The sequence below is a fragment of the Pristis pectinata genome, chromosome 2, assembly GCF_009764475.1.
Source record: "Pristis pectinata isolate sPriPec2 chromosome 2, sPriPec2.1.pri, whole genome shotgun sequence".
NCBI classification, from domain to species: domain Eukaryota; kingdom Metazoa; phylum Chordata; class Chondrichthyes; order Rhinopristiformes; family Pristidae; genus Pristis; species Pristis pectinata.
In genome coordinates this window covers 22,495,713-22,523,636 of record NC_067406.1, presented here as the reverse complement: position 1 = coordinate 22,523,636, position 27,924 = coordinate 22,495,713, and the positions used below count along the sequence as shown (strand labels likewise).

Here is a 27,924-nt window from a genome sequence, read left to right as displayed (position 1 = left end):
TAAAATATCAGTGGATAGTTCAATAGATGGGGACAAAGATTTAGAAAATGGAGGGGTCAGAAATGGTCCATGTGAATTTAAGGATGGAAGTGGATGGCAAAGATGATAAAATTGATGAGTCCTGCACAGGTACAAGCAGCAGCACCAATGCAGTCATTAATGTAACAGAGAAAGAGTTGGGAAGTGGTACCGGAGGTTTAGAACAGGGACTGTTCCACATTGTCAACAGAAAGACAGGCAATAGCAGGTGCCGTGGCATTGGTAGAACATGGACAGTCAAGAGAGTTATTTCAGGCAAGAACAAGTTCAACTATGTGGATGAGAACATTCGTGGAGGGGAACTGGTTAGGTCTTGGTTGTAGAAAGCAGAGGGCTTTTAGCAGGTAGAAACAATGGGCCTACCAGGACAGTCCTGTTTGTGAATCCTGGGTAAGAGATAGAAGTGGGAAGTGAAAGGTTGAGGTGGAGGGGAGATCTGATTCGATAAGATCTGTGACAGTGCAGGAGATGATGGCCTGGTGTACATCAGTGGGATCACCATCCTGGTGTTGCTAAGAGGAAGTATCCAAGAGCTGTCATATGGCCTCTGCAAAATAGATTAATCCACCACCCTTGTCTGCAGGTTTGATGACTAACTTGTGATTGGTGCAGTGTCCTCTTCCAGCAGTTTGTGGCTCCAGATTCCAGCATATGCAGTCTCTTGCTCCTCCTCACTGAAAGCAAACATGGCTCAGCTGATATTGCAAGAGAAGTACCAGAGACATCTTGCTCCAATTAATCAGAGCACTTGAAAGACAACATCTGGGATATTGTATACAAGTCTAATCCCCAAGGAAGGATGTATTTGCAATAGTGCAGCAAAGATTAACTGGAGTTAATCCTGGAATGGCAAGATTTTTGCACGAGAGATTAAGCAGATGAGACCTATACTTGCTAGAGTTTAAAAGAATGAAAAGTATAAAATTCTTACATGGCTCGATGAGGGAGATGCAGAGTTTAAGTTCCCCCAAACGGATATCTGGAACCTGGGGTCACTGTGTAGAGTTCATCACTAAATATGTTCCAGACTGATAGTTTTAAGATATTAAGGGAATCAAGGGAATATGGATTTGTGCAGGAACATGCAGAGATATATATCAGCCCCATTCTTACTGAATGACAGTGCAGACACAAGGGACTATAGCTTATTTCTGTTTTTTCCCCTCACTATTCCAAATATCAAAAAGCTTCAGAAAATCTTACACACAACTACAAATTTCAAGTATTGAACTTTATTTTCCTCTAGTAAATTTAGACAGTTGTACAAAAGACAGAAGTTTAAAAATAGTTTAGGAGGATGACAGGATATATTTACAAGACACAGAAATCAGATCTTTTCCATCTTGGAAATCAGTTCATCACAGATCTTTGATAGTTCCACATTTTCTTTCGCCTGTAGGGAAATAAACATGCATTGCAATTTACAAAATTGGTTCTTACACACTAGTTTAATTCTATACATTGCCCACATCTTGATGCAATTCACTAGGAAGACTAGTTTTATTTTATGGACCATTCCTGTCCCTTAAGAGTGTGCTATCTTCAACCTGCTTGGTAGCTTGCAAGGCAGGTGGCAAAGTGAATCTCACAACCTCTCTCCCCCAGGGTGGAAATGTCAAATACTAGAAAGCATAGATTTAAGGTGATGGGGGGGGGGGGGGGGGGGGGTGCATGCAGTGGGAGGAGGAGTTTCAAGATGTAGGAAACAAGTTGTGTTTTTTTTTGGAAAAGAAACATAGTGGTAGATGCCAGGAACACTGCCAGGGGAGGTGATAGAAGCAGATACCACAGCAATGTTGGAGGCATTTAGACAGAAATGAGCAGGCAGGGGATGGAGGGATATAGACCATGTGCAGGAAGATAAATTATTTTAGATTAGTACCTTGGTTGGCAGAAGAGCCTGTTCCTATACTGTTCTATGATATTTGCAAGAAATCCATGTTGGGTTGTAGTAGGAAGTGGCTTTGGTAGGAAGGTGTAATATTCTAGGCACCCCAGAATAAAGCTCAAATCCTCTCAAAGAACAAACTTTCAGGTGTGGCCAACTCCTGCCCTCAACTCTACCTCCCAAGTATTAAGACACAAAATTCCATAGACACTTGTTCAAAAAAAAATCTGCAAATGTTGCTTTTTAAAAAGAAAATGCTGTTAAAGTGTTCAAAATTGTGTATGATTGGTGATATAACAAAAACTCAGACTGTCATTAGGTTCTTGCATTCAGGCTGCAGCCTTCATACACTATTTTCTTTACTGCCCGCTTTCAGAGAACCATGACCATCATTCGTCATTCCAGTGTAGGGAGAGGATTTAAATGATCTTGAATAAAAATCCAAAAAGGTTTTTAAAAAATGCACATGCAAGTGTGAACAGTAGACAGTTAGGCTTTAACCAAATCAGATATTAATCCTGTAATAGATGAAAGCTTGTCACCAGATGGTTTAGTCAGCTCAAGGCAAATCAAACACTGAAAAGTACAAGTTGCTTCAGAGCAGAGAGAACCACTGTAGAGGCAAACTACAACCATTTTGGTTGGTTTGGTGGGGAGGTGGGGGGGGGGGGGGGGGGGTGGGGTGGTGGAGAAGGAGGAGAAGAATTGAATGCTTTTAAAGGTTAATGGTTAACTGTAGGTTTAACATCATCAGCAGCCTCATTCCAGATATCAGTGAGAAGATTCAACTTGAAGCTAAGTGGCTCAATGTATACATCAGGATTTATTGTGAATGATGAGAAAATGAAAAAGCTTAATGGAGAAAAATTGTAGTATATTTCTTATAACCTTATCTTCCAGACTCCTTTCCAAGGAATTGACTTTCATTTGCTCCTTGCGCAGATGAGCCTGGACAGCAGCGACTTCTGCCTTGTATTTATTGCGAACTTGCGCAATCTCTTCATTTGCTCTGTACGGGAACAGGAGAAAAATGTTAACTAATACCAGTAACTATGCTGTTGAACTCCAATTTATCCCAAGTTATTACAGCAGCATGCACTTATTTACTAAAAATGCAACCCCTCAGATCATATTTGATTCCATACCAATGAGGTCAATTGATCTCAAATTTCAATTGTCCCAAAACTAAATTACAAACGTGGCAGGATTGAGCCAAAACATCGACAATTCCTTTCCTCCCACAGATGCTGCTCAACCTACTCAGTTGTTCCAGCAGATTTTTTTTTGTTCTAGATTACTAATGTGTCTGCAATTTCATTCCTAAATGACTTGGCAATAAATTGAGATCTTTCCTGAAATTTCTCGGTATAATTCAAATGAACTTTAGATGTTGTTTCATCCATTCTCAATGTTCTAACCAAGGAATTAATGCTAGTTTAATTAAGCATTTTATTAATAGTCAACTACAGTCACCATTAGCTTCACCCAACACAAAAAAAAATGCCACCAATGAACAAATTTAAGTAGTGAAGCTAAAGATAGATTTAAGGTTGCTCACTGATTCAATTTTTCTTCAGCATGAGCTTTCAGAGCCTGGTATCTCTGTTCTTCCTTCTTAATCCTTGCAAGATAATCCTGAGCACATTTCTTTAGACAGTCTTCATTCTAAAGATTTAGAAAAAGACAAATTGCAGAGTCTTCATTACTGGTGTTGCTACGTTGCAATTCCTGAGCACTGAATATGGGACTGAAGAGCTAGTATAAAAATTTTCTAGATTTCCCAGCCAGAACAGATCAGTTGCAGAAACATTCACTACATGCTTATTCTAACAGAGATATTTGAAATGGAACAGTTTCAGAAATAAGATCCACAGATCAGAGCAGTATTGCAAATAAAAAAGTCTGGATTTACATGAGGAACCAAATACAGATTAGACTGGTCATAGCGTGAATGTACATTGCTACTAGGGCTTACATTCATCATGCAAAAAGTAGTACGTTTTTTCATCTGATGCTAGTGGATGGTCAGAAGAAGATACCAATATCAAAGGCAATTTGATATTGGTATTTTCCTTTAACCATGATTGTGTGGCAAGCTGGTTGCTGAAGAGAACGATAAGCAAAACAGCCGAAAGGAATAAGTTATTTGATCAAATACGTAAAATCGTAAATAACTGCATGTCTTTTACATTTCCAAAACCGTATCATTGCATGTAACATTTTACATCAGGACTGACCACCTTTATAATACAAACTACACAATGTCTTGCTCCAAATTAGAGCTATGACACTGCATCTGAAGTATTGTGTACAGACAGGGATGAAGTGTAGCGGTTAGCATAACGCTATTACAGCGCCAGCAACCTGGCTTCAATTCCGGCCGCTGTAAGGAGTTCGTACATTCTCCCCGTGTCTGTGGGTTTCCTCCGGGTGCTCCAGTTTCCTCCCTGGAAGCATGGCGACATTTGCTGGCTGACCCAGAACACCCCACACAAAAGATGTATTTCACTGTTTCGATGTACGTGCAACTAATAAAGACACCTTGACTTATAAGAAAGTTCACCAGATTGATTTTGAGACATGGGGTGGGGGGAGAGTAGTGGTGTTGTGATAGTTGGTACATTTTGCAGCCAGTGCACTGGTATTGGAAGAAATGAATGTTTAGGTTGGTTGATGGAGTGCCAATCAAGGGATTGTTTTGTCTTGGATGGTATTGAGTTTTGGGTATTGTTGGAACTGCAGTCACCCAAGGGGAGAGCATGCAATCACATTTGAGCACCGTAGATGATGCAAAGGCTTTGAGGTGTCAGTTGGAAATTCAGTTCTGGGGCACAGATCTTTAGCACTACAATTGAAATATTGTCTGGACCTGCAACCTTTACTGTAGCAAGGGTTCTCAGAAGTTTCCTTTTGATCACATAAATTGGCCAGAACTGATTTCTGTAATGGTAGGGATCTCAGAAGGAAGCCAGGAGGGATCATGTAATCAACAGATCTGGTTGAATATAGTTGCATATACTATGGCCTCCTCTCTAGTACTCACCAATGAGGATGGGGAGATTTGTGGAGTCTTTTCCTATCACCTGTTTAATTGTCTACTATAATTCATAATTAATTGTGGTGATACTGCAGGGCTTTAATGCAATCTACAGGATGCAAGATTGCTTAGCTGTCTATTACATGCTGCTCAGCATGTAACCTTTAAACTGCAGCTTCACTAGACTGGCACCTCATTTTTAGGTAGGACTTATCTGGACAAGATCTGAACTCCAAGCTAGATAGTAATGGTAGAGCAAGGGATATGCCAAGGCAGGAGGTTACAAATTGTGGTTCTGTACTTTTCTGTTGCTAGCAATGGTTCCTCTTGGAAGTCCAGTTTTGAGTCTGGAGTGTCAGTCTATCCTAACTGGCACTATTATAGTGCCACACAACAGAATGAAGGACATCCTCTGAAAATTGGAGATTGCTTCCACAAGGACTAAATTGTGCTTACTTCTACTAATGCTATCATGGACAAATGCAACTGTTCCAAGTAAACTGGCACAGACAAGGCCAAGTAGCTGTATCCCTCATGTTGGTTCATTCACTAGCCACTGCTGACTTAGTCTGGCAAATATGTCCTCAGGGCTCAGCCAGTTCTCACGTTGCCAAACCATTCTTGCTAACGGACATCAAGTCCCCACATGGAGTACATTTTGTGCCCTTGCCATTTTTGTGTTCTTCCTATTGCTGTTCTAAATGGACATTTACAGATTTGTCAGGCGAGGTTGGTTACAGATGGTAAATGAGAAAATGGTTTCCTTGCCCAAGGTGGCACAGCAAAATATGGGCAGGAAGGAATAACCTTACGTGCCCTCAGCATTGTCTCCAGATCATGTGAAGTCTCAAAGCTGATTAAGGATCAATAGGTTGCAAGGGCATGCAGTAGAATGGAACAATTCTGCAAATGGTACTTTCACCCATTAATATTCCTACACTCCATTCCTTTGACAGCCATCTTTATCTAGGTCCAATGGACAAAGCACACATTGCATTCAATTGGTGCTGCATGAGCATGATTCACTTTGCTGGACCTTCTCAAACTGCTGGGCATTTATCTCAAATATTTTCCTTCCTTGGTTATGAGAAGGCATCTTGCAAAAAGAAGTCCTTTCGAGATGGAGGCTCAAGATTCAAGATTCTCTAGTTGTTGCAAAACACCAATTTATTTTGAATCCGTATGTTTGAGAAGATTTTTTAATTAGTAACAAGGAAAACAGGTTTGTCCAATCAAGGTAAACACAGCTCTCACACTCTTCAGTTGTTGGGGACCTCTAGCCAGAGCAAGTACAAGAGTCTTCAATAGCTCAACACCACTTGTGACCATGGTTCAAATAGGAAAGCCATTCAATTAATCCAAGAAATTGTTCTCCAGCAAGAAAATGCCCTTCTATCCTTTTTTTTTGCATTTTCAGGGACCCCTGGTGACAGCAAATGAAAGGGTATCTTTTGTTTACGGCCATTGGCATTGCTCACAATCCCTGCCCAAAGGAGAAGTCTATTCAATGGAAAATCTTTAATACAAATGATTGAACAACTTCCTGTTTTGTGACGAACTATCATTTGACAAATCACAATAGCAACCAGCTTTAATCAAGTTGTTACCACATTCTTGGTATATTGTTTAAAAACCACTGCTGGGTATGTTAGTTGCACATTTCATAAAATTTATAAGCAGAATGTATGATACCACTATTCTAAACTAGTTAAAAACTTCTTGCCATCTTCCACATCACACAATATCAGTCCAAGATGACTCATTTCATAAATACAGTTTCAAGTCCCAAGTGAAGTCAGAACTGTATGGCAGCACTAAAGCAGGTCAGTGTGAACCCTCACCAAAAATTAAGCTGTGCACCATACTAAAGTCAAAGATTGAACATCTGAGCTAGATGATAGGGAATGATAAAGTGATTTATTGAAGCTTGTGTTTCCTTTTCAAAATTTCTAAAATTGTCTCCAAGATGACCTTAATAGCTATAAATTTTAAAACCAAAATAACCATAGAAGCATATCTTCAGAAAAATAGACTTGCCTTTCTATAACCCTCAAGTACTTCTTTCTGTTTTTCAAATCGTTTGAATAGTTCAGAAAATGATGTTTCAACTGAATTCAGCTCCTTTAAGGCTTGCTGTTTCTCTTCAGTTACTTTCTCCAATTCTGCCTTGGCCATTTCACTCTTTTTGTCAGATGCCTCTGAAATATAGTTTCAAGAAGAATCTTCAAAAGTTGCATTTCTAAATAACTTAGACAAACCATTTGATAATACATTAACCATTGCCAAGGGAAAATTGCAATGCCAGAATTTCCAAGTTTCATAACTTAGAAACAATAAAACAGGAATAAAAACTTACCCATCATTTGAAAAGTAACTTCCAGCATATTGATTAACAACTTTCCTACAAAAAGCAAAATAAAATCAATGTTAAAAAGACCATGCTCCCATTATCCAAAGTGATGAGTAAACCTTACATGAAAAGAACTCTTACTTCATTTCTGCACATTGCGCAAGGCTTTCCTCATATTGCTGTTTCCATTCCAAAGTTATAGCTTCCTGATGAGCAAGCTACCAAAAATAAAGTACTCCTCAGTAAATCCAAAATTCTAAGTCACCAGTTGATAAAGCACAAGCAAACAAAGTTTCCATCAGCATAATAGGCTAGAAAGCACTGTAGGACATATTTATCTAACAATTCAAAACTGAAAATTCTAAAATGCAAATTTCTAGACCTCCAAAGGTCTATAGCAAGGCATAAAATTATATTACATTATTAGATTTAAATCTCAGCATCTGTTAAAAACATGAAATTACTGAAGTGTTGATTAGCACAGTTTAATAACAAGTTGCACAGGTCACAAACCTCATTGCAACTGAAAAGATACTTGTTATGTGATGATACTATCTGCTCAAAATATCAGAGTTGCAGCATTATTCAGAAAATTCTCTTTAAAAACTATTTAGGAAATTACCTTTATTTTAGATGGAAACTACCAAAATTTGAACCTTCTAAACATGAAGGCAATAGTCAGCACTTGCCTCTTGTTTTACAGCTAACATTGCAGTATCTGCCTCTTGTTTTACAGCTTGAATTGCAGCATCCATGTCTTTCTGGCTGTATTTTAGCACTTCAACAATCGCATCCTCAGCAGGAACAGTAGATGCAAAATCAGCCACTGGATCATTAAGAATAGATTGCACATCAGGGACTAGGGGAGCTATATCCTTAAAAGAAAAATATGGGTATGAATTTGTAGATTTACAAATTAACTATGAAAAAAATTCAACAAAATAGAAGTTTTACTAGATTGGGGTTTTAATACCCTTAGAAACTTTTTTTTTACAACCGCAGGTAGGTCAACACTTACCACCATTCCTTCATTAGGATGAGAAAGAATAACAGATCTGGTTTCAAGATCTATAATGCTGGTACTGCATGACAGAAGAATTCAAGTTAGTCAAGTATTTTCATCCTATTTAAAATGTTTATGCATTGTTGATTTAAAAATACTGGGTGCTATAGGAATGATGGTTCTGTGCAGTTAACAAAAAGACCAAAATTTGAAAGTTACCACTTACAACATCAGTGATATTTTCTCCATCTGAAACCTCACTGCACTTTAATATTTAAAAACAAATGATCCATCAAGAATTTCTAGATTTTTAAATTTACATTATCCAAGCTGAATTACATTTTGGTAATAGCTACAACAACACTTTAGACAATGAAATTAGACAATCAATTTACCTTGTGGTTGTTGGATCTGCCACGTCAGACCGAGCTTCCAGGGGCTTAACAGTCACCTTCGCAGGACTTTCCCTCAATAGAGGATCAAACTTCAGGTATAGAGACTGCTTTCTCAAAGCAGAGGCATGAAACTAAAGAGGTTACAATAGAAAAACTAATTTTAGCTTAGTCAGTTTGATTTTGCCAAGACCACTCAGTGTGCATTCTTTTGAGCTAGCATAGCCCACAGAGACTTCTAACGGTAAAGGAACAACTGTCAAAATATCAGAGTTAAAATTAGAGGCCAAGAAATGAAATAGGGAAATCAGAAGAAATCTTACAAAACCCATGAAGTTCATTATATCTTTCAAGGAAGTTAACAATTCTTACCGTGTCTAGCCTATGTACAACTCCAGACCCACCAATTTAGAACACAAAACAGTACAGAACAGGCCCTTTGGCCCACAATGTTGTGCCGACATAGCTAATCCCTCCCACCTACAGACTGCCCATATCCCTCCATTTTCCTCTCATTCAGGTGCCCATCCAAGCCCCTCTTAAAAGCCCCAATGAATTTGCCTCCATCACCTTATCAGGCAGCACATTCTAGGCATCCACCACTCCGAGTAAAAAAGCGTACCCCCCACATCTGTTCTGAACCTACCCCCTCACACCTAAATGCATGCCCCCTGGTATTGGATCGCTCAATAATGGGAAAAAGATTGCTTGTCCACTAGTTGGCTCTTAATTGTCGCCTTAATTCAGGAGAATAAATGCCAACATTCAAAGTGTCATCCACATCCCATAAACAAATTAAAAACATTTTGGACCATTCTACCATTATGGTGTGTCAAGCAATAAGAACAGTCAAGATGGACCAAAATGGCTGCCTTTTACATTGTAAGGAAATACAAAACTATTTTTGAATCAGTTTTCTCCTTATCCATTCATGTTCACAAATTGAACCTCGAGCAATAAAAAAAAACACTAACAGAAGTTGGGAGTAGGCCATTCAAGCCTGCACGACCATTCAAAATGATCACGTTGATTATCTAAATTCTGTATCCTGTTTCTGTTTCTTCCATATACCCCAATCTCTTTAGCCTTCAGAAACATCCAACTCCTCATTAAATGACTGATTTGGCTTTAACTGGTTTCTACTGTAGATTCACCACTTCCTAGCTGAAGAAATTTCTGCACAAGTGCTGCATGGCTTAGACCCTATCCTTGGACTGTGACCACTAGTCCTGGACTCCCCCAGAGTTTGGAACATCCTTACTGCATCCAGTCTGTTCAGTCCTGTTAGAATTTTGCACGTTTCCAAGATCCCTGCTCATTCTTCTAAACTCCAGCAAATCTAAGCCTAATTGGCCCATTCTCTCTTCGTACATCAAGCCTGCCATCTCATGGACCACTCTTGGGAACCTCAACTGCACTCCCTCCATTGCAAGAGCATCCTCCCTCAGATACAGAGACCAAAACTGCACACAAAGCTCCAAATGGGATTTCACCAAGGCGTTGTACAGACATACGTCCCTGTTCCTACACTCACCATGCAGGCTAACGTACCATTTGCCTTTATAATCACTTGTACCTGCGCTTTTACCTTCAATGACTGTTGCACAAGGACACCCATCTCATTGCATCTCCCCTATTCCCAGTCTCCCACTGTTCAGTAATAATCTATCTTCCTGTTTTTGCCCAAGTGAATAAACAGTTACCCACATCCTGCATCTGCCTTGCATTTGCCAACTCCCTCAACCTGAACAAATCTCACTGGCAATGAATCAAGATGAAATATTAAAGTTTAACACTAGAATACAACATTTTTACTTACCATCGAGTGACCAAACTGCTCCAGGTAGTCAACTTCAATTGGTTGGTTAAATGTTGGAACTGCAGGGTAAAAATGTCAATGTTACAATGATATTTAAAAAAACTAAGTTTATGCCAACACCTCCTATAACAAATGGAAAATGGCTACTGAACTAACAATCCAGGGAATAGTTCAAAATCCGACTATATCAATTTGAATAGCTAGGAATACCAGATTTTGCCGAATCAAATGTCAAACTCAATAAGTTGTTCAGAGCTAATCTAGTCATGATACGCCATTCCAATCTAATACCAGCACAACTGGCTGTGACACTCTGAAGTTGCTGACCAAGTTACTCAGTTGCAAACTCCAAAAAGTTGCTGTAATTCTCAAAGGCTGCCCACCACTACTTTCAATGCAAAACTATTAATCTTGCAAATGATGCCAAATTAAAACTGCTTCAAACTACCCAAAGAAAAAAGCAAAATGCAAAAGGAGCGACGACCTGATAATAAAGACTGGGATAAAGGCAGGCAGGAGAAAGGATTATAGCCAAGGAAAAATCATGTGGTGCCAAGAAAAAGGGGCAGAGAACATTGGGAATTGCTAACGGGGGTTCCAAGCAGTGGTGGTAACATAGGGCATAGTATAAATAGGGAAATTAGAGGTGCCTGTGAAAGGAAAATCATGGGGATCTTTAATCTATAGCACACAAATTATCGGTAATAGAGTGGTGGTGGTATTCATGGCATATACAAGATGGTTTTCTAGAAGGACCAAGGGGACAGGCCAATTTAGCTGTAACATTATGCAATAAGGGCTCATTGGAGCTAAGAGGCCTGTAAGGAAATGACTAAAATATACAAAAGTTTTATTTAAATATTGAAAGTGATTTAGTTCAATTTGAAACCAGGTTCTTACATTAAGTAAATTATGAAGTTGAAGCCCAAGTTGGCCATGGGAGACTGGGAACCACATTGAAATGCATGACAATAATGGAGCAATTGCTTAACATTTAATAAAATAGGTTTACAGCAAATATATTCTTTTAAAGGCATGAAAACCCATCAAGAAAAGTAGTCCAGCTGTACCCAGAAGTTAAAGACAGTGCAAGTATATGCTTTAATCTAATGTTACCTTTAAAAATTGGGAACAGTTCAGAAGACAGCAAAAGGAGGGAAAGTGAATGTACAAGAGTTGGCAAGTTGGAAACAAACTGCAAAAGCTTCTCTAGATATGTATAAAAGGAAAAAATTAGCCAAAGTTAATGTGGATTTCTTACAGAAGAAATATTGGGGAATAAAGGAAATGGCAGAGAACCAATATTTTGGGCATCAGCATTCATAGATGACACAGAAAACTCCCAGAAATAGTGCAGAACTACAGATTTAGAGTGAATAAGCAGTTCAAAGAGATTAGCATTAGTAGAAAAACACTGGAGAAACACAGGGTTGAGAAACCAATAAATCTTCAGGATCTGATAGCCGGCATCAAAAAAATTTGTAAGATGCCATTGGAGATCATGGAAAATAACATTCTGTGCGTCCACTGTGTCAGATTCTAGAACAGACTGGAAGCTAGCAAACATAATCTACGATTTAAAGGAGAGAATGGGCAAACAAAACAAGTGGGTATAAGCAGGTTATATTTGGAATGGAAGGCTGTGACTTGTGGGTTCGATAAGAATTCGTGCTGTGGCCTTGACGGTTCACAATTTATGGTTTCGTTGGAGGGAGCAAAGCATTATATATACAAGTTTGCACCTAAACTGCCTATAATCAAAGAGAATGCAGGAGGGCTTCAAGAGAATGCAAATGCTAAAATGAATAGGCAAGGAAATAGAGCAATATAGCACAGGAACAGGACCTTCAGCCCATAATGTCTGTGCAAACCATGATGCCAAATTAAACAAATCCCATCTACTTGCACATAGGTTGCAGAGGGACCTGGACAGTTTAGGAGAATGGGCAAGGAAATGGCAGATGAGATTCAATGTAGGGAAATGTGCAGTTGTACACTTTGGAAGCAGAAATAAGCGGGCAGATTATTATCCAGGAGGAGAGAAAATCCAAAGCACGGAAGTACAAAGGGACTTGGGGGTACTCGTGCAGGATACCTTAAAGGTTAACCACCAGGTCAGATCGGTGGTAAAGAAAGCGAATGCTATGTTGGCATTCATTTCGAGAGGTATAGTGTATAAAAGTAAGGAAGTGTTGATGAGGCTCTACGGGGCACTAGTGAGGCCTCATTTGGAATATTGTGCGCCGTTTTGGGCCCCACATCTTAGGAAGGATGTGTTGACGTTGAAGAGGGTTCAGAGGAGATTTACGAGGATGATTCCAGGAATGAAAGGGCTTACGTATGAGGAGCGTTTGTCAGCTCTTGGACTGTACTCGCTGGAGTACAGAAGAATGAGAGGGGACCTCATAGCGACATTTAAAATATTGATAGGAAAGGACAGAGTAAATGTGGCTAGGCTGTTTCCCTTGGTGGGTGAGTCCAGGACCAGAGGGCACAATCTTAGAATTAGAGGGTACAGTTTCAAAACAGAGATGAGGAAAAATTTCTTTAGCCAGAGGGTGGTGAATTTGTGGAACTCCTTGCCACGTACAGCAGTGGAAGCCAGATCAGTGGGGGCGTTCAAGAAGATAGATAGATAGATAGATATCTAAATAGTCAGGATATCAAGAGATATGGGGACAAGGCCGGTAATTGGGATTAGAATAGTTTTTATTTCTTTTTCTTCTTCCCCCATTCCCCATTTCTATTTCCCCTTCCTTGGAGCAGACTTGATGGGCTGAATGGCCTGCTTCTGCTCCCTTGTCTTGTGATCTTGTGATGATTCATATCCTTCATTCTCTTCATGTTCATTTGTCTATCTAAATGAGTCTTAAGCACCACCATCATATCCACTTCCACCATCCCCCTGGGCAGCATGTTCCAGGCACCTACCACTCTAGGAATCTCAACTTGGTACCTCCTTTAAACCTTTCTCCTCTCACCTTAAAGCTATGTCCTTTAGATTTGACATTTCCATGCTGGCAAATAGACTATCTACCCTATCCATGCTTCTCATGGAAAATAGAAATTAAGTAGATAAGTGAGTCCAGGTCACCCATTTTGGCAAGAGAAACAAAGGCAGACCATTCTTTACAATTGCAAGAGATTGAAAGGTGCTGGTTTTCAAAGAAACCATATTTTTTTTTGCACAGCAAAGTTAACTTGCAGGTAATGCAAGCAAATATGACAACAAACTGTTTTGGCTTTAATTACAAAAGGTTAATTAGGCAAACATGTTTTATTGCAATTAGTTAAGCCATGCTGAGATCATTCCTGTAAGTTGGTACAGGTCTAGTTGCCCCTATCCAAAGATGCAAGAGGGGGTGCAACCAAGATTTACCAGATTTGATTCCTGGGAGCACATTTTATCTGACAAAGTTAAACAGGCTAGATTCAGGAGCTCATCCCATTTAAACATACAAAATTCTCACAGGGCTTGACAGGGCAGATGCAAGGTCACAGTCTCAAAATAGAGTCCTGCAGAACCAAGATGAAGAGAAATTTGATCAACCAAGAGTGGTGAATCTTTGGAGGTCTCTATCAAAGACTGTTGTGGCAGCCCAGTATATTCAAGGTAAAACAACAGATTTTTGGGTTCCAACAGAATTAAGTGACGAGGGATTTGTTAAGTTCAGCGCAGTAACTGCCACGAGAGGAGTGGCCCACTGCAGCTTCTACTTTTTGAGTTTTGATTACTGTTCCACAGCATCAAAAGTTCAGTTAACCAAGGCCGCAGACTAAGGGAGAATAAATTGGGCTTTACATATTATTGTACATTAAAAGCATGCCGCCTGGTCTTTCTCTCAAGGCCAGATGTGGGAAGCTTCAATTCAGTACTGCGGTTGACTAACGTGTCTTAGGCGTACCCAACAGACAATCTGAAGACACTTTTGTCTAGATTTCCCTACAATGCTCATAAAGAATAGCACTTGGAATGAAATATGCATCTCTGATGCACAAAATGTTTGGAGAGGTGTGAAACTGCAGCCGAATTGCACGCAGAACAGTTTATGTAATTGCATTTGCAGGCAACAGTACCTTGATCAAGTGTGCTATAACACCAAATACTTCTTAATCAAATTAGCTAAAAGTTTGCAATACAAAGATAATTACTTTGATCACTGTAATACTTCACATTTGAACCAAATTAGTGTCCACCTGCAGGCAACAGATAGATGGGATGGAAAGAGGAAGAAAGCACACCATTCTGCAAACATTTGCCCAGAATTTAATCACCAACAAAAGGAAGATTAGCAAGTGGATGGGCTTACAACATTAAAGTAAAATGGACAAGACCAATTGTACTAAGAGCAAGTGCTTTAAAATTTATGATCTTCAGCTCCAGGTGTCTCAACCCATGTTTGAATTAACACTTTATCACAGATATCAGAACTGATGATTTGCTAAATACCAGCAAGACTAAAGCTAAAGAGCTTGAGTATAGGACAGTAGCTAGATTAGTTTCAAGACATGCAATTACGTCACGGAAATCAAATTAAGAAGTTGGATTAGATCAAAGGCCAATATATTGACAATAAAAATGGTTTAACAAGGAAAAGACCAGGAAACCAATCTTACTTTGGTCTGCTGGTCTAAATTCTTCAGCTTCACCTTCAATGATATCATCAAGAAATTCAGACCTTCCTGCCATGGTGAACTCATTATCATTCATGTCCTGTGTCATTTCTTCACTCCTCATTGGTTGTACTCTGTCTGAAATTCTCTTTCCAAAATTGGACACTGGCCTGGACTCAATGACATCTCCAATAGCGAAAACTTGGGGGTCCTAAGAAAAAATAATTTTTTAAAAAATTTACGCCAAATCATGATGACAATTCTCTTTAGCAGCCCTGCAACAGAAAAGAACCCACATTTCCTTCCCATTTTACTATATACAGAAGCCTGCTTCAAAAGACAATAGAACAAACCAGCTACTGGAAATTAAACTCCAGTTCAGAAAAAATAGACCATAAACAAGCAAAGCGGGAAGAGTTTAACGTGGTCATTGTGTTGATCAAGATTTCAAAAGTAGCACAGGCAAAGGGTATTAACTACATTTCATCCGACAAACTGCAAGGGAGGTTATGACAAGGTTTTGTTTTGGCAAACTCAAAGCAGCTTGGTATTATTGGATAATAAAAAAGTTCAAACAACCTTTAACCACACCCTCCTGCAATTTGTATCTCACAGACAGGGAGAGTGATTTGCCTCTGACACCAACAATTGCATGGACAGAAAGTCCAAGAAAGTGGTGCTGAACTACTAAATCACTGAAGTCGGAGCTGCATGCACCCAGGTCAGTGGAGCATTCTTCATAATCCTGATGTGCTTTTTGTTGCTGTAAAGGCTTTGGTGTCAGTAGGCAAATTACTCTCCACAGGATACCCAACTTCCTGACCCGCCCATATAGTCAGTATTGACATGGCTGTGCCAGTTATGTTTCTGGTCAATACAATTCCCAGATATTGACGAGACTGTTGATTGCCATGGTCCAGGTCAAATGCTACAAATGATATTCTAAGAATCAATTTTCAGACTAGTTGATACTGTGCATTGCAATCCTTGAGTGAATTATTGTCCTTTTGAATTTCAAAATTTTACCCACCTGAAATAAAGGAATTGCTGAGACCTCCACCATGGGTTTAACTTTGCAAGTGTTCCTGTGAATAGTAGATTTGAGTCATTAATGCAAATTGGGTAGACAAAACTAATTTCATAGAAAAAATATACACATTTGAGAAATAAAGGATAAAAAAGGTTACAAGAACTGTAGTCAAAACACAAGGGATATCTTATGATAAGCACCTGTTAAAGGTGATGCTTCAGCACTATGATGAATGCAATAATACCTCCTACACCCTAGTCTCCATTATCAAAGGCCATAACTACAAACCAAATATCTACCCATATTACTCGAGGCTTACAAAACATCCGGCACGGCAGTGGCTCAGTTCTGGGATAGGCGTCAGGAAGTTCTCTAAAGCAGGATATATTCTTCTCCCTACTGGTCATTGCCAATTATTTGGCAGAAAAGTTCATGTGTCTACATGTGTGGAATGACTAGTAAAGACTCATGGAAAAAATGGGGGTGGTTAAGAATGAAATAATGGTCAGCAGCTATCTCAATGTGATCTCAGAGATTGATTTATTACGTCTCCCCGAATCAGGTTTAAAGGCAAAAATAACAAGGGTGTTTAAAAAAAAACTCTTGTATGAATGTTGTACCATAGTTATGTTTCTGCAGGGTGATCACCTAATATCCACACAATTAATAAGTTTTTTTTTTAAACATTGTACTTTATTTTGGGGATGCAATCATAGTTAGAAATCCTACTCCGCCACCCCCCCCCCAAACTATCCTGGAACGGGTGTGGCAATTCTTCAACTAATGTGCCTCAAGCCACCCCAGAGCATTACTTTTGGGGACAGTTCTAGAGATTTGACTCAGTGACCATAAGGAGCATTGTCAAACTTGCTGAGATGGTATTCTCGTGCATCTGCTGCACAGCTATTGTCATTAGAGATGTAGCCCTCCTTTACCTCAATCAATTCCGAACAAGCCAAAATTCAAGACAAATTTCTCTAGTTACTCATTACCACCAGCCTACACTCTAAGGCATGAAAGTATCCTTGCTTGTAGTACTAAATGGCATGTGTTCCTCAATAATCTGTTTACTCATTCAGTTTTGTTTCACCAGGAGAAGTCAGTTACAGACCTCACCATACCCTCAAGCCAAACATTGACCAAAGAGCAGAATTCCAAGGGGGTTGGGGCAGGAGTTAGTGATTGCCCTTGACATCAGGACATTTGGAGTGGCGTCAAGGAGCCATGGCAAACCTAGGCATCAAGGCAAAAAAAAACTATGAAGGGCAAAGTCATACCTCACACAAATGGTTGCATTCTTGGAGGTCTCTCATCCCAGCCACAGGAGTTTTTCAGGGCAATGACCAGTCCCAACTATTTTCAGCTGCTTCATTAATGACCTTTGACAAGGTCATAAATGGGAATGCTAGCTAATGATTGCACGATGTTTAATTCTATTTGCAACTCAACAAATGAAGCATTTATGCCTGCCTGCATTAAGACTGAAGCAGCTTACAGGCATGGGCTGATGAGTACTATTAACATTTGTACAACAGATGCCAGGCAACAACTTTCAAGAATCTCATAACCTACCCAGTCATTGAATGGTATACCAGTGCAGTCCTGAATAATAACCTTGGGTTCATCAAGACCAGAAATACCATGGGTACAAGAGCAACTCAGAGTGTGATCAATACCAGTGACCTTTCTCTTCCACAACCTACCAGGCACACCAGACAAGAGTGATGAAACACTCTCGACTTACCTCCAACACTCAAGGAAGCTCCAAAAGAAAACAGTCCCCTTGGTTGACATCAACCAGTACACCATTTGTAGTGTGTACCATCCACAACCTCCCAAACCCACAACCTCAATGGCCAAGAATGATAAGAACCAGTATATGGGAACACCACCAATTGCAATATTACCACTCCTTAATTTACACTGCATCTAAACACTGGAATCCTCCAACCAGCAGCATTGTGGGGATGACTTATCAGAACAACTGTAGTTTAAGATGGCTCATTTCTACCTTCTCAACAGCAACTAGGAACGGGTAAGGAAGTCTGGCCTTGTCAGCAACACCTACATCCCAAGATTTAAGTATTAAGATGGGAAAATGCCAGCATGCACTTTAGAATTTACAAAAGGCATCACAAAAATACCACTTATTTTAAATGTTTTGGCAAAAGGTTTATGAAGAGCATCAGTAACAAAACTTGGTGTTTATACAGATAATAATGATCAAATATCTAATAAGGTAGTGTTTCACCCCATTTAGTAACAGTATATCACCATGAAAAGCCCATGTCAGGGTACTGCAGAATGTGTTAAGTTTTTCTAAAAAAAAATCCATCGATGCTTCAAAAAGCTAGAGAGGGCTAGCATTCAAGTACTTTATATTTAAATATAAACAAGTCAGAAATTGTCATTTAAAATGATTAAGTTAATCCACTCACTTCTTAACAGGTTGCTTCTGAACCTCTTTAATTATTCCACTAGATCCATTTGTCCCTGGAGTGCTTTCTGGCTTCTGCAACTCATCCACTTTGTTTGCAGTTGGCTCAACATTCTCTTGCTTATCTTGCAATGACTGCAGTGCAGAGTTGGCTGCTGGCAGCTTAGTAGAACTGGGAGAATTACAAATTTTTGAAACTCCACCAAAAGGATTGAAATTTGGGTCATCCAGTTTGTCCCAGTCAATATTGTAGTTCAACTTTGGGACGACAGGATCATCAGGATCAGTTTCACTCAACTTTAGAGCTTCCTTGCTCTGCTCTTCCAATGTGCAGTACTCAGTTTCATTCTGTTTTACAACTTTCGTGCTCTGCTCTTCTGATTTGTTATGTACGGATTTCTCTGTAGTTTCACTGGGCGACTTAGGCCGCAACTGCCCTACAGGTCTTTTCCCCAACTTTTTGGGTGGAGGTTTCTCCTTCACTTCAGTATCAAATGCAATCTCCAACTTCACTGGTTGCAAAGAGTCAGCATCAACAGCTGTCTGAGTATTTTTAGATACAAGATCTTGATCAAGTGCTGGTGAAGTCTCCAGTTTTTGCCCTTCCATTTGGAGGGAGTTGTCAGAACCTGTGTTGTCACAGTCAAGATTGGACAAATTTTCTAGGGGAAGCTCTGAAATTTCCACTTTCATCTCACTTGCACAAGGATCACTTTTCTCAAGACAATCTACCTCAAAGCTACTCAATTTCTGTGATATGATCACCTCAGAATCCCGTTCTATGTAGCTGCTTTGACTTTCCATTTGTAAAGGAATGTCTGCTGAGGTATTCATAGTATGATCTGTGTTTATGTTATAGGGAGGGGTTATTGACATTTTCTCAGTTTTCTTAGAAAGCATTTCATTATTCACTGGCGTAATTTTGAGACATTCCTCCCGAGAGTCAAGCTCATGGTCACTCAGTTTCTGAACTGGCGAGTTCATAACTTTTGAATTACTTTTAAATGGATTTATTACATCAAGCATGTCAAGATCAAGTGTATATGTTCCATGAGATGAAACTTGCTCCTCATGAGCAGCAGATTGATTAACCTCTGTCAATGGAGATAAAAGATAAGTCTCAAACAATTAATGAATAACAACCAGATGCATATTTAATTGTTTGGAAAATAGTCTGCATCAGCTAAAGGCTTTACTTTTGCTCCAAAGTCCAATTCAAATCCATGACATTCAACTTCAGAGATCTTACAAATCACAATGCAAACTAGTTTACACTAAGTTCAAAGTAAATGATATAAAAACACACGTTTTGCAGCATTGAAAAGAGAACTTGACTTCATAATAACAACAATCCTTAGCTTTTAATACAAAAGTTTAACTTGTTTCTAATCTCTGTATATAGCAATGCAAGATTGAACTTGAAGTGTCACTGTTCATAATTGAGCCTATAATGAAATGTACTTGCCTTGTTTCAGTTGCTCTTCCAATTTCAGATTAAATACTTCAGAACTACCTCCAGAATCTTTATGCCTGCAGTTGAAAAAGGAATTTAAGTGATCTCTTGAAGAACATTAAGGTGGACAAGTCCCAGGGACTGACATGATGTACCCCAGCTTACTGACAGAGGCAAGAGATGAGATTGTTGGGCCTTGACCAAGATCTTTGCATCCTCTCTAGTTACAGGAGAGGTCCCAGAGGACTTGTGAGGAGTTAATACTATTCCTTTGTTCAAGGAGGGAAATAGGGATAATCCTGGAAATTGTAGGCTGATGGATCTCACATCAGTGGTAGGAAGCTTATTAGAGAGGATTCTTAGGGACTGGATTTTTGAGCATTTGGAAAAGCATGGCCTAATTAGGTGCAGTCACATGGGTTTGTGCAGGGCAGGGCATGTGGTACAAACTTGATTGTTTTGAAGTGACCTAGGTGATCGATGAGGGTAGAGCAGTGGATGTTGTCCACATGGATTTTAGTAAAGCACCTAACAAAGTTGGCTCATCCAGAAGATTGTGATGCATAGAATCCATGATGACTTGGCCATTTGGATTCAGAATTAGCTTGCCCATAGAAGACAGAAGGTAGTGGTCAATGGGACTTATTCTGGCTAGGAGTCCATTTCTAGTGGTGTTCCGCAGGGATCCATACTGGGACCTCTGCTGTTTGTGATATATCTTGATAACTTGGATGAAACATGAGTGGGTTAGTAAGTTCACAGATGATAAAGATTGATGGCATTGTGGATAGTGTAGAAGGATACAGCAAGATCAAGATCAGTTGCAGATATGGGTGAAGAAATGGCAGATGGAGTTTAATCTGGCGAAGTGAGGGGTGTTGCACTTTGGGAGATCAAATGAAAGGGACCCTCAGTGTTAATGTACAGAGGCATCTTGGGGGTCTCACAATTCAAATCGGGTGGTAAAGGTGGCTTATGGCATACCTGTCTTTATTTGTCGAAGCATGGTGTTCAAGAGTCAGGAAGCTACGTTTCAGCTTTATAAAACACTAGGCCACATCTGGAACACTGCATTCATTTCTGGTCACCTCACTATAGGAAGGATGAGGCGGCTATGGAAAGGGTTCAGAAGAGCTTTACCAGGATGCTGCCTGGATTAGAGGGCATGTGCAATATGGAGAGGTTGGACAAATCTGGGTTGTCTCCTCTGGAGCAGGGGCAAGCTAAGGGGAGACCTGATTAAAAAAAAGTTTATAAAATTATGAGGCATAAACAGCTGGTATCTTTTGCCCAGGGTCCAAATGTCTAATACTAGAGGGCACGCACTTAAGGCGAGAGGAGGAAAAGTCAGAGGTACAAGGGGCAATTTTAAAAAAAAAATACAACATGGTGGGTGTCTGGAATGTGCTGCCAGGTGTGGTGGTGGAGGCAGATCCAATGAAGGCATTTAAGATGTTCTTGGATAGGCACATTGAATATGCAGAGAATGGAGTGATATGGAATATGTGCAGATAGAAGGAATTAGATGTCATTAGTTTAGTTCAACACAACATCATGGGGTGAAGGGCCGGTTCCTGTGCTGTTCCATATACCATGTTGATCACTTTGAGAACATTTGCAATATAAAGTCAAATTAATATCACTGCCCGTTGCAATTATGCTTTCAGGTAAGTGAAAAAACAAGCTACAGCTTCCATAAAACAGTTCTAGAAAAACATTGTTTTAAAAGCCATAATTTGATGCCAGAGCAGGTCCCCAATCCAGTTAGTAAAATATAATTATAAGTTCTATGTTAATTTTCTCTAGAGGGAAATAACCATTACATTGAAATCAGAAATTCTCTGTGACAATATCAACCCATTGGCCACTGAGGGGATTAACTGATGTTTGAAGGTGAGCTGTGTGAAATACAAGCTCCGGCAGAGCTGGTGAGTTAAGAGAATCAACATCACTAGATGTTTAAAAACTCAAAATAAAGGCTTAATGCAGTCCTTTGTATTAAAATATGCTTATTAAAAATTTAGCTCTTGTACAAATAATTTTGGATAGTTTTAGTTAATTTCTTTATGGGTGTTACTACACAAACCAAGTACAAGCTCAGAACCCCTGGAGTCAAAAGGTTTAATCACCAGAGAATTGACTTCTACCTGGTTTCACCTTTAGAACACCAATGAAATGCTAATATAATTTGCTAAAAAGGGCATCAACCAAAATGTTAAGTCTTTTTCTCTCCCTCTTTCTACTAGCTGATCATCATCATTCTTGGCATAGTGTTTTTCCTCTCTCCCAACGCCTCTATCATCTGCCTTGAATCTGTGCCCCTGGTCCTTGAACCATCTAATAATGGAAACAGCTTAAGCCATTTACCCCAAATCCATTATATTCTACACTTCAGTTGAATTTTCTGTCTTCTCCATTAAGGAGGACACCAGCTTTTCCAATCTAACCTGACAAACCAAAATTCATCATACCTGGAAACAATCTTTTCTACACCCACCATAATGCATTTGCATCTTTTATATATGGAAACCTAATTTAGGCACACCACTCCAATTGTTGCCATAATCAGTGTTTTATTAAAAGGTTCAGTGTCTCCCTGAAAAGAGAAGCAATTGCAGATTCTAGAAATCTAAAAAAAAAGCTAGAAACTCAAGGTCAGAAAACTTGTGGTAGCAAAACTTCTGATGAGGTCAATTTGTAACAGTAACCCTTTCTCACTTTATAGCTACTGCCCAATCCAAACATATTCAGCATTTTGGTTTTTTTTCATGTCTCTTATGTCTTCTATTAGCCCACTCAGCTATTCATATTGCACAACTATGTATAATAACTTAGACATAATAAATAGCTGGGCCCCTGTACCAGATACTGAGGAAAATCTCTACCTACCTGAAAACTAAACAGTTGACAGCACTTTAGCTGCCAATTCAAATTTCTTATCCATTCTACCAGCTATAGATAACATCTAGCACACTGTCATCAATTTGTATGGTACCTCGTAAGAAAAGGAAAATCTAATTTGATCTTTCAATAGACCTATGCTCATTCATCTTTCTCCATAATTATTTCTAAAAAGCATCCCATAAGAGGCCTGTAGCTGGCTGTTTCCCTTTGCTCCCATGCATTTAGAAAGGGTTGAAAGATTAGCATTGATAAGTTACAAGCTATACACTGGAACTGAAAAAAAATTACCAATGATTCACCTAATAGTGGAATATTCATAATTGATAACAATTGCAGGTCACCAACACTAAGCTGTCAAAGTCTCAGACAATAAAATAAAGTATGCGCACATTAGCTCACCGTGACAGAACATTTATTCTTACCATTTATCGTTATTAAGATTTCCTGGACCCTCTATGTTCTGTGCACTTTCCTCATTTTTTCCAGCTTTCTGAAATGCAATATTGGTGAGCTGGGGACTCAGTACTTTGCGTGTAACAGGGTCTCTTGCAGGGGTTTGGAAGGACACCTAAGTCATGAAAAGTCAGTTTAGAATGTTGTTGCATAGCTAGAAGGAATATACTAATAGCATCACAGTAAACTATTTGGTGCCCAGCAGAGTAGCTAATTCCTTTGTTGGTAGTGACACTTTGTAATCCAACAAATACAAAACTCAAAAGCATTAATAAACAAAATGCTAAGTTTTACCCTTAATTGTTTATGGTTAATCTCTACAACATATTTAAATATACTGAATAACACCAAAAATAGGGAACAAACAAATGGCCCAGAGGTCAAATCAGAGGTGAGACTCTACACACAGTTCACCAGAAAATTCGCTTCCCCCCAATAAATGCAGCATTTTTCCCCCACAGTCCGATTGATAGTTCTACATAGATAACCATTGCCTACTGCAAGCTGAATTTCTGCTACATGAGTATTTTTAATGCAGAATGCTGCAATTGCAAAAGATGCAATTGTTAAGCATTCTGAAAATGATCGCCCATGCACAAGATTTCTTCATTTAGATTAAATGTACAAGTATTATGAAGTTTCAATCTATAGAGATCCAAAATGAGGAAAACTGTCAAAGTTCAACAAGCTGATTAAGAACACAACTTAGATTACTTATGGTAAAAATGCAGAAAATGCACCTTAGAAAGTTTTGCTGAATTTTTGGGAGGGAAATTCTCCTTCTGTGCTACTCGAAGAGTGGAATGTCTCCCCGTGGTCACAACTGGTGTTGATGGATCACACTGTTCATCCATTATATTAGAACCTTGAAGATTCAAATAACTGTTTTCATCCAAATGCAAACTCATATCAGATAGGCTGAGAAAGATGCAAGGCAAGAACAACCACTTAAAACTTCCTATAATTGTTCATAGAAATAATATTAGTCACATAACACAAAGCCACTAATTTTCTGAATACATCACAATTCCAGACTTCTAGGTGTCGAACATCTGATTGCCAATAAAACTGATTTTACATATCATGGTTAGTGTCCTTTTCATATGCACACAAGGCACCATCAAGGCTCCATTTAAAATTGCACAAGATGCAAACTGTCAGCTAAATAACTGAAACCCCAATAATTGCCATCCCCCACCATTCTTTTATATTTATTCTGCATCCTCTAATGTCTCAACATCCTAAAGTGTAATGGTGAATGCACACTATTAAGATGAAAATCCATTCCTTAAGGGCCAATTTGAAACATGAACAGTTTCTCTCTGCACAGGTGCTGCCTGACCCAAAGCATTTCCAGCATGTTTTTTGTCCCCCCAAGATGTCATACGCCTCAACCATTTTCCCCAGCAGTACACTTCATTGACAACATTTACAAATTTATACTGTACCTTAGTGTTCAGACCCCCTATACTTCCAACAAATTTGCCCTCAGCCCTCTCTTCACCCTAGAGATTATTGTAAATCTTTTCTGGTCCCTCCCTATCTCACATTCTTCCTGAACTAACAAGAATTGAACACAATACTCCAGTTGAAGCTGGACCAGTGATTTATAAAAGCTCAGCAAGTTTTTCCTGCTTATATACCCCAAGCTTCTATTGATAAAACCTAGATTTAGTACATTTTATTAACTATGCCCTCAACCTACCCTGCCACCTGTGCACCCATAACCTCAGGGTCCTGTATCCCTTGTCCATTGCTACCTTTTACACTAATGATGCCTCTCTTCATTCTTCCTACCAAAATACATCAGCTCACATTTCTCTACATTAAACTTCACCTGCCATGCTTCTGCCCATTCTACCAGTCTTTTTATATGGAATGTATTTGCAGTTTACATTGCTGTCAAATTCCATATCACCTACAAATTTAGAAACTGACTTTCACCCAAATTTAGGTCATTAATATAAATCAAAAAACACAAACCTGGGAATATCACCATACACTTTCCTCCAGTACAAATAGCTGCTTAGCACAACCTTTTGCTGTTACTTAGCCAATTTCACATCCATGCTCTTAATGCCCTTTTATGCCCTGGTTCTAACAGGCCAGTAGCCACGGTCTTCTTTGAAAGCTCTGGTGACAAGACATTTTGGACTTTGCCTACCTGAGCTAGTCCCTTTTGCCTGCATTTAACCCATCTCTCTCTAATACTTCCTATTCACAGGTACGTGGATAAGAAAGGTTGAGGAATGCAGGCCAAACACAGGCAAATGGAACTAGCTCAGGTAGACAACTTGGTCAGCATGAACAAGGTGGGCCTGTTTCCATGCTGTATTACCATGATCTTCTTAATTTATCACAATACCTTTACCCACATATACCCTCAGACCTCCACTCCTGCATTTCCCTGAACATATTTAATCTTAAGCAAAATGATGCCTAGCAACATGGGATTCAGTACAGAGACACTCCCTTTCAGGGATCGTCAGTTAATAGTTGGAGAGTGGCTGAACACTAGGGGAAACAGAATGGTCACCATCTGTGAGGGGGTATGAAACAGAAGCCTTCATCACCCAGGCGGCACAGTGGCCGCCAGGATAGGGGTGGTGGGCAGGAGAACTACTAGCCTGCAAAGGACAGCCTCCTCCTGGGAGATAGGCTTCGTAGACAATGCCACTACATCACACCCTCTACTCTACCTGTTTGTTTCTCCCCCCAGAATAAACTTTATTCATAATGATATAGGCACACAAAAAGAAAGACCGCAGTACAAAAACTTTTCACATTCTTAGTGTTATTTGATCAATATATTCAGTAACGTTAACACTTTGTTTAAAAAGTGAACCAAAGCACCATTGCCGCTCATGTGGCCCCCTTTGATGATACACCATTTCATTGCTTGAGGGGCTTATCCACCACACCCAGCCCCTCCATGTGTGGTAGCAGAGGGACCCTAGACTGTAATCCTTCCCCACAGAGCCTTTGCATCGGCTGCACCGAGCTTCAGTATATCCTTCAGCACATATTCCTGCAGCCTGGAATGTGCCACTAACAGGCATTCGCCGTGCTGGAAAACTTATCCCTACCTGTGTTTCCCCCACCTCCAACCCTTACCCGTCCCCCGCTCCGTTTGCGACCCCCCCACCTCTCTCCTCCCTACCTCCCACCACCCCTCTCCTCTCCCCTCTCCCTACCACCGCCTCTCCCCATCACGTCCCACCACCGCCTCTCCCCCATCACCTCCCGCCACCACCGCCTCTCCCCCATCACCTCCCGCCACCACCGCCTCGCCTCGCCTCCCACCCCTACCCCTACCCCTACCTCCCGCCGCCGGGCCTCTCCCGCTCCGTCCGCGAAACCCCGACTTCCGCTCCTGCAAATTTTTAAAATCCGACCGTTAGCCGCCACGTCCAATACGAAGCAGCCGCTTCCCAAGGTCACAGTTCAGCTGCTTTACGAACTGACCAATTAGCGGCGGGGAAATGGGGCTAGTCATTCGGCGAGAAGATGCGCATGCGCTGCGGTTGATGGTGGGGGAGGTTGGCCAGGAATCTCCCCACCCTGGGAGGGGTCCGTTACCTCAGCCTGTCAGTCCAGCGCCTCACGCCCTCCGGCGGCACCTCGGAACGCTTCATGTCGTTTGCAAAACACGCATTTTTTTTTGCAAACTCAAAACGTTCAAGGTGGATGAAGGTTGTGACTCGAATTTTATGTCAAATTGGCTACTTGTGCTCAATGCTACTCCTGAATCATCTGTGCATCACAGAAAGTTACAGCACGGGAGGCGGTCATTCGGCCCATTGAGTTCGTACAGGCTGTATGCAACAGTAATCCAGCTTGTTCTACATACCCGCGTTGCAAATTCTTACAAAATAATGAATTTTATACCAGTTGTAACTTAGAAACTGGATGCACTTCTGGATGTTACGTGGCTGGGTCACCAGTCTTTATCCAACCCCGCCCATTTAACTTTTTATTGTTCCATCGCCAATATTTTTAACAAATGAAGAAAAGTAACACGTCCTTTTAAGCTTGCTGCGATATTATCCTAGGCTGGTCACATGAGTGAGTCATTCATTTTTTAATTGCCGAAGACTCTAGGACAATGCTAAAGAGCTGGGAACCTTGAAGATAAGCTATTCAATGTGTTTATACTTGTTTTTATACTTCACACCGGGCTTCTCTTCTCAGTTTGTCCTTGTATTCTGCTGTTCCTTTTTCTATTTATACTGCGAGCCTCATTCCAAGGGGTTCCATAGAAGCTTATCAGATTCTGTATATTGTAACTATATCCATTAAAGGATACTTCAAAAAACATTTATAAAAGGTAGAATTTTTCTGATTTCAAATCATTTGAAGTATTCAGTTTTGAAATTTAGAGTTGGGTTGAATCATTGAGAATCACAGAATCATATGGCACAAAAATAGGCCCTTTCAGCCCACCTTGTCCATGCCAACCGTGATGCCTATCTATGCTAATCCCATTTGCTTTAGGCTCATATCCC

General features: G+C 40.0%; 1 protein-coding gene across 1 annotated transcript; it reads right to left on the bottom strand.

Moving 5' to 3' along the window:
* Positions 1 to 1,255: 1,255 nt before the first annotated feature.
* On the bottom strand, positions 1,256 to 26,860 carry tacc3 (transforming, acidic coiled-coil containing protein 3). The gene is made up of 18 exons (XM_052033811.1): positions 26,741 to 26,860; positions 24,160 to 24,337; positions 23,389 to 23,534; positions 20,075 to 20,139; positions 18,611 to 19,703; positions 16,173 to 16,227; positions 15,146 to 15,353; positions 10,529 to 10,587; positions 8,713 to 8,843; positions 8,333 to 8,396; positions 8,004 to 8,189; positions 7,456 to 7,532; positions 7,321 to 7,365; positions 7,223 to 7,287; positions 7,002 to 7,162; positions 3,486 to 3,592; positions 2,816 to 2,936; positions 1,256 to 1,432 (listed from the first exon to the last, which is right to left on the bottom strand). The coding sequence occupies exons 2-18, from the start codon at positions 24,325 to 24,327 to the stop codon at positions 1,367 to 1,369; spliced, it is 2,817 nt and encodes a 938-aa protein (XP_051889771.1). The 5' UTR covers positions 24,328 to 24,337; positions 26,741 to 26,860; the 3' UTR covers positions 1,256 to 1,366.
* Positions 26,861 to 27,924: the final 1,064 nt, after the last annotated feature.